The sequence below is a fragment of the Sinocyclocheilus grahami genome, unplaced genomic scaffold (assembly GCF_001515645.1).
Source record: "Sinocyclocheilus grahami isolate Dianchi unplaced genomic scaffold, SAMN03320097.WGS_v1.1 scaffold602.1, whole genome shotgun sequence".
Classification (NCBI taxonomy): Eukaryota; Metazoa; Chordata; class Actinopteri; order Cypriniformes; family Cyprinidae; genus Sinocyclocheilus; species Sinocyclocheilus grahami.
In genome coordinates this window covers 7,228-15,408 of record NW_015505781.1, presented here as the reverse complement: position 1 = coordinate 15,408, position 8,181 = coordinate 7,228, and the positions used below count along the sequence as shown (strand labels likewise).

Genomic DNA, 8,181 nt, shown 5'->3' with positions numbered 1-8,181 from the left:
ATGTTAAAACCATTATGAACATACATTTCATTCATTATTTAATGTTCACAATGATCTCTGAAATGAAATCACAATGAAATAAGACAAAATATACCACAGAGACAAAATAAACTCAAGAAATATTGCACTTAATTTATAAAACATACCATATTCCCACTAAAGGTGTTTCTTGACAAAGTCAAGAGTTTAGCTTTAACACTGGACTACACGGAAGGCCAAGCGTTAGACTATAGTATTGACCAACCACAAAAAGAAGCACTTTTCTCTTTGCGTTTAAGCTTATTCTTTCATTAGTGGCCAATTTTGGTTCAATTCTAAACTATAAAACACAACAGAGAAGCAGATCTCTGCTTCTTATAATCATCTCTTCAGTTCTGAAATGGGTCATCCATTTCTCTGAGGTGTGCTACAGCTATTGTTCCCATAATAATCGAGACAAGAGGATCTGTATAATGGTCGTTTGTCTGGAAAACAAACACTGAATGCCCAACAGTAATCATCAGAACTCATATCTGAAAAAACAAATTCAAAACCCATTCAACTCAAAAGTGGCATGATCAACACACGCTTTGAAGGACTTTTTGGTTTTCCCTTTTTGCCCTTTTAAACTAAACAGTTATCTCTAGGACTGAAATAAAACAGGATGATGATTATTGAGGATAGCATAAATGATAAAGCATGTTAAGATCAGTTCATCAAGGCCACTATGTTAAGACCACTTTGCTGTCGAATCATAAACCCCCTAACATTACAGATGAACATATAACAAACACGCTGTGTATGCAGACATGAGTAATTCTACAAATTCAAACAGTACTTCAACTATATACATTGGTAATTGTTTAAATTGTTTCTCCAGACCTCAACCAGACATGAGCAGTTTTATTTTAGTAAAAAAAAGTGCTTAATGAAGGCCAAGCATGATCAGAGCCTAAACTACTTCTGTAGTTGAATGAGTTTTAAAAACAAATGTACAACTCATTTCAACTGGATTCGGATGTCTCCGGATGTTTTGCTACCCAGCTTGGCTTTTCAAGCATTTGTGCCATCCTTTGGGTCACATCTGGCTTCACTGATCTGAAGAAACATTGTGGCTGCTGGAGCAGCAGGACAAAAAGGGAATGTCATAAGTCTTTGAAAGCTGCCTTGCATCTTTGTGCATATCTCCTCTCTTTATTGAATCTGTTTTTCAAAACTGAATCTGAAATTCTATAGACTATAGATCCTTCTATAGTCTCCTACCTTGAACTGAAACAGTGCAATCAAAACATAATCTACACCATTTTTGTTTTCATCATTTGGCAAGTGAGAAGATCACCTGAGACTGAGTGCTTTTTTCAAGCAGTGCAATCTTGAAGCCGGCACTGCTACACACGACAAACAGAAAGGCAACAAACTCTTCAGGCTGCCTGCCCAGACCCCACCCTGTTTTATCTCTCTGCTCCCATCACGCACATGAGTGGCATGAGCTGGACTGTTGCTCCTTGATCAAACAACACGTGCAACCAATTTAACACCAAGCAAACCACGTTTGGCTTAAAGGTATTCTACATTTAGAACTGAAAATAAAGTCCATGTGAACAGGAGAAAATCAAACAAAAGCCACACCCGGGTTACGAGTTGGTGAGGCAACGTCACAAGAGCGTCAAGACAGCATGTTACCATGAGCAGATTATCGACTGAGGAAACACAATCAATGAACACTACAGACCTCAAAAGAACTTGAACAAGATCAGTGCATTAAGTCAGTCCGTTCAGTCTTGTTATTCCTCGGAATCTTCTCTGCGTTGCTTGCGGCTCATGCAAGAGCCTGCAATCGCTTAGTCTAAAAGGCTAAAAACTGAAATAAAACAATCATTGATTTAAAAACGCAAGCGAGAAAAACGAACTTGTGCAAAAAAAAAATCGAAATCAAAAATCGCGTTTCTCTCAGCTGTACTGCGAATGGCTGCGGTCGTAGTGTTTTCTTGCATTTCTCTTCAGATCTCGGACAAGGTCTGCGTGTTCTTTGTCAACCTTTACCGAAAAGCATGAGAAAAGTGACTACTTTGACAAAGCTCTGCAGGCTAAGTCCGACAGGGCGTGTCCCATCACAGGGGCTGAATATCTGGGTCGGGTAATTTGCCAGTGACTCTCTGCGCCCTCACTTCTGGGTTTTCCCATAGAGGGTTGTTTTCTCTCGGTGGTGACAGCGACCAATCACTGTCATCGGGAGATAAACAAAAGTGAAAGCTCCTTAAGCCCATCGCTTTGGACTCATGCCATACATTTCTCAGCGTGACGGGCAGGTGTCGAGTCTGTGCTCTGCAGTTGATGTGGCTTGATCTGGATGTGGATCAATCTGATGGAGAGGGGAACAGAGAAACAGCCGTGAGATTAATGCACTTAAACATGGCTGAAAGCTTCACACCTTCCACCAAAACTAAACTAAAAGCTTACCTCGGAGTAGGGTGGAGGGGGTCGGAAGCGGAACTCTTGGATATAAGCGAATAGCGGGCCATCAAAGTTCTCCCGCCCTGATGACACTTCCAGACAGCTCTGCCTCTGATCGTCTGTGACCACCTCTGCATAGGCTGGAGGAGCTGCGTACAGCAAAAGCAAATGTTAATACTGTTACCATGCCAAACACGTTATAGGTTTCACCTTTGCACACAATGTGATCTACATGTCCTCTTTTGGTGTCTTATTCAAAGAAACGTTAAGCAACAAGTTAGAAGACTTCTACAGACTTTCCTATCTGTGTAATCTAAAAAAGTCAGATTCAAATCACATGACCTCCATCTTCATATATTGCAAACACCCCTTAAAACAAGTGGTACTAATTGACAACCTAGGAAACGTTCCTTACCTTCAGGCCTCTCAGGGAGGGCCAAGCCTAACCAGCTCATGGTCATGCTACACTGGCTGCTCACAGAAGATGTACGGCTACCGAAGGGGTGGAGAGGGATGGTGCCAATCACCAGGGGCAGGTTTAAAGACAGGTTCATGGCTCCTGGGATGTCTACATACACCTGATAATAAAAATATTGGGATATAAAATTAATCATTTCACAAACAGTGCACCTTTGTAAAAAAACGTTTCAGCATTTCCAGATCCAAATGCTCCTTCAGATCCTCAAAGCAAACAAACGGTTATAATATACAACCACAGTGTGCTGTCCTAACCTTTACCTCAATGCCAAAATCTCAGTTGGCCAGGAAGTAATTCATCTTTTCTTAACCATTAAAATACTTGTGTCCAGGATGCTGCGAGCTTAGAGACTGTAGTGTATACTGTGATTTTTAGAGTGCTAGACATGAAGAGTGCTCATAAACAGCTGTTGAAATGGTATTCTCACTTATAACAGAGTAGAGATTTGGACCAGGAAACAGTATTTAATAGGTCACAATTTATTAAGTGGATTCATTTATTTCAGAATACAAGGAGCCTGCTTAAAACAAGTAGGGATAACCCATTCATTGTACCAGAATATTTTCAATCACAGAAAAAGGCAAGAAAATAACATTATTTATGTATTCACAGCATATCAACAACGTTTCCTTAGAGCTGAATTAATTAAAATAGTAAACTCAGATCCTGGGTCCTGACTATTACACAGTAACAGATTGGTTTGAGGGGATAATAAGCCATTAACACTCAATGGCCTGAATTTCATCAGATATTTTGGGCTGATCTTCTTATCAGTATGTGCCGGAGAGTACTTGACATAATCTTATTATCATTCATAGTGCTGCGTGTGTGGAAAAGCAAGAGGGGCTGTCAAGGAAATGATCCTTCAGCTGCTTGAAATCGACATGGAAAACACTCATATAACTGAATTATTTGCATTTTTAAGCTACTGAGATGACCAGCACTTGTAGAGATGATCGGTAAGCTTATGTGCGCCCCATAAAACTTCAAAATCAATACAAACTATAAAAGCACATGACTTACCATGAGTGAGTATTCCACTCTAATGATACTGCAGTCAAGGATGGAGGGAGATACAGGGGGAATCTTCAGCATCTTTCCATTCCATGTCTCCGTCTTGCCAGAAGAAAGCGACTCCCCTCGGATGTTGGCCACCAACTGCTTGCATGCTTTCCTTCGAACGAGGTAGCCAGAGGTCTGCATGTGCGTGACACAGAGAACATTTGAATAAGAATTACAATATGCATTTCAAGTGAATCATTTTACCTGGGGCCATATCTGACCGACACTCACGTTTGTGGAAGCTCAAAGCTGAATGCATACTCGTGTCTTCCTGAATGAATAGTGGTGAGTCCCTCCTCAGAGTTATCATCATCTGAAACAGAAGAGAATAATATTCCAAATATACCTTACCTGCCAAAGCATTGATCATCTTCTTATTACATTATCTAATTTATTCAAACACATACACTTCTGCTAAATGCATAAATGTAAACACTTTGATAAAACAACAGTTGATTGATTCTCATACAGCCCAGCAAATCATGATATGCATCAATATTATGTTGTACCCAAGAATTATGAGCGTTTCATCACAAGTATAATGATTGCACTTTATGCACAGGTGTATTCAGTTTCAGTATTCATTCTGAATGGGAGAAAGAACTACTCATAAGATCCACTGCAGTTCACGTGAATCCTAAGGTAAATGTGAAACGAAATTCCAATGTTAAATAATTTGTTTGTGTAACACTAAAAAACACCGGCGACTTTCGTTTCGCCAGCTAAGCACTCAGCTTAGAGGAGCCATGGTAAACAGGCACGGAGCTGTCAATCAAGGGCAGACTCCAGCAAGAGAAGACCGGCCTAAACCGGAGCCGGCTGCTTCCCCGTGCAGGCGCGCTCATTACCCATTCGGTGTGCGGCAGCCTCCCATTGAATCTACGCGTGTGCTGCGGCGTGGACCTCAGGAGTATTCTCCCATTCAGCAAAAACACGTGAGAGAAATATGCCAAAAAACACACACCAGAAATCACAAACGACAGAAAACCGACCAGTTTCAATAACAAATGGACTTTTATTGTAACCAATCACTCATACAGAAGCAGCAAAGACAATTAGATATGACTTAGATTAGAATTTTACATGGGCATGAAATTACAACACGCATGCAACTAACAAGGTCATAACATGCACTATTTGATTTGTATACAAAGAGTTTCAACATTAGGCAAATATTGACTAGCTTTCCTGTACTAGAAGCCACCTCAGGCTAACAAAAACTTCTCAAAAAAAAAAAACCGACTGAATATGTAAAAGTTTCCCTTCAATGGATGATGGACAGAAATGCTTTGAAACTTCTTTCTGCTTTGGATTTATACATGTTATTAGATTAAGACCCTCACCCCCTTTTTATTATTATTATATATATTTTTTTCTCTGTATTGTTTTTTTTTTTTCTTTACATTTTTCTTTATGATTGTTAAAATATGCCTTAAGTGTTTGTATTCGAATAATGTTTAATAAAAAAAAATGTAAAAGTTATTATATAATGTGGATGTATTAATGTCACGTTTACCGCTGGGTTAAGCAACCGTTCGCACTAGTAAATTGTTAACCCTGTGTTTTGTTTTGATGCTAACGTTACAGTGTGGAACGATGCGGCGGTAGAACGTAACAGCAAGTTGTTTGGCAACAGACGACCAATAAACTGCCTCGGTGCTTAGCTCATTAAATATTCATGAGCTCCGTGCAGTTGCAGAAACTGTGGAACGCGCTGTACGAGAAAATTAAAAATGTCAAACAACTGCGTGAACTGGAGTGAAAAGATTTTTTGCTTTTGTGCGTTAAAAAGTGACTTCAGTCAGAACGGACAAACTAATTATAGAAACTTCCACCGAAGGACCAGCAGTTATCAAAACAGCTCGTGAGAAGTTTTCGTCATAAATATGCAAAGGGTTTATAAATGTACAGTGCGAAACGAGATAACCCACGAATGTATTTACTCAGAATTTTAGAAAGGCCATGAGTTATAACAATTTCACGTGTGAAGAGTCCAACAGTCTATGCAAAAAAAAAAAAAGGGGGCAAAGAGGTTGCCAGTCAGCCTTAACAACTAAATATTGGACCTCTGAATGCATTTACATTTCTGTGCATAGGTTGCATACTACAGCCATGGTGCAAAGTTGCTGCTGTGCTGTTTCTCTCACTTTCCGCAAAAGCATGATGTCATAGAAGACACGTTGACGCCTCCACCAATCAGAGACAAGAACGGCTAGACACTGCATCAAAACAGGATTGAACCGCTTCGAACAATGGGTGGAAACTTCAGATATTATGCCGAAAGATCTGTCATTACTGTTTTTAATATGTGATCTTATATAGAATTCATGGACGTAATTTTTCCGAAATAAATGAATAGATTGAACACCGAAACGAATCTTGATTTTAATAAGGCTGTAGCATGAGATGAGCAAACTGTGTGGTCACCATTCATTCAAGCTACTTCACTGACACCTGAAAGAATCCTGAAGTATAGTCAGAATAGACAAATGTGCTGAATATCACGCATTTAGCTGATTTAAACGGGATAGTGAAAATGCGGCATCCAGGTCTATTGCCAATTCATTATTTCTAATGAATGATGAGTCTGTCATGTAATGTTCCATGTGTATATGGTGTATTTTTTTCGGTTTGATTAAGCCAATAGAATTTAACAAGTGAATACATAAATACAATAGAAAAGGAAAAGAAAGATATATGCATGCACACAATAGTGTCTACAGGTCCACCGGTCAACAAGTACTGTGCAGCATCCAAAGTATGTCATGTCATCCTGGACCACTGAGCAACCCACCAGTACATTCAACTGCTCTTTTCTGGACAAATCTACACTGAGAGCTTGTTTGATCTGTATGCTTACCTCTTTCATGGCCAATAAGGATGTCTCTATGATTCAGATATTCCACTTCTTCTGTGTAATTTTGAGTGTAGGCAGTGTTGGATCCAGCATTTCGTGATTCTGTCCAACGAACTTTTGCGAATCCTTTAGCATGTATTTTAAGTGACTTCACACGAATCTCCCCGGTGACTTCAATAATAACTCTTCCTGAGACCGAGTCCCCGCTGGAGAAAACAGGGACATTGCTGTCATTTAGACAGTCGTAGCTTACAATGAAGCTCTTCACCTTTCCTAGCACCATGGTGGCAAGAAAATAAAATGTACAAAGTTCTGTAGACAAAACAAAACCACAAAGCAAAGTCTATGAAAATAATCTCTTATGAAAAAAAGCGAGAGTTAACACTGGATAGTGTCATTGAGATGCGAGAGCTGAATAACAGCAAAAGATGCTGTTATCGCGTCTCGGTGAAGGCTTGATGGTCTGCAATGAAAGACAGCGAAATTTCGCCACCGGCTCACTTTAAGCGCTGCTCTTGTGAAAAACAAGTTAGTGCGCATGCGCACGGCTGCTATCCGTCCCCCTTCTTCCGCTCGCTTTTTGTGCAGTTCTCTGACCGGGACTCAGGAGACAAATAACAGAACAGCTGATCAGTGTATTAAAAGAATACGTGGAAGTCTAGATATCCCCCCCCCCCCCCGCCCCGCCCGCACGGCGACGCGCCGACAACGAACGTCCTATGTCAGAATTTTCATTTTTGGGTGAAAATGTCCAATTATTCCCATTCCTAAACCAGGAGGGGAGACTAACACCCCCCCCCCCCCCCCCCACACACACGTTTAGGTAGAGCCCCACATTCATATTTGAACAGTTTGGTGATAGAGTAACATGTTATAGATTATTAAGTGAAGTTGGGCTCTGGTTACTCTCAGTGGGTATGCACAAAAGGAACAAAATATAGCTTAGACAATTTATTGCCCCCCCCCAACATATTGGGACTCAAACAATACATCTGATTTTAGTCAACATATTGTTTTACCGTTTGCACCTGAATGCAAAAATGGTTTTAGGTGCAGATAAAGAGATCAATATTGCTCACGGCATGCTGCCATGTTACATTTTGATAAAGATGGTGATTTGATACCAATTGCACCAGTTTTTATATCATAATATATGTCACTTGAACTTGTGTGTTTGTAGGAACCTCCTTTTTAGTATTTTTTTTTTTCAGATATTAGGCCAACTCACTCCCCACATTTTCATATTTCTATATTCTTAATTTCATATCTTGTTTCTATATTTCATGATTCCTGTTTAAATGGGTTTGTGTTAAACGTTGTGTAAATTCTCTTTTCCATGGTATATGCAGCT

General features: G+C 39.9%; 1 protein-coding gene across 1 annotated transcript; it reads right to left on the bottom strand.

Annotated features, from left to right (window-relative positions):
• Positions 1-409: 409 nt before the first annotated feature.
• On the bottom strand, positions 410-7,327 carry LOC107557432 (arrestin domain-containing protein 3-like). The gene is given in 7 exon segments (XM_016240849.1): positions 410-2,341; positions 2,440-2,582; positions 2,849-3,011; positions 3,935-4,091; positions 4,094-4,108; positions 4,205-4,286; positions 6,834-7,327. Coding segments are annotated over 7 exon segments (909 nt in total). The 5' UTR covers positions 7,114-7,327; the 3' UTR covers positions 410-2,272.
• Positions 7,328-8,181: the final 854 nt, after the last annotated feature.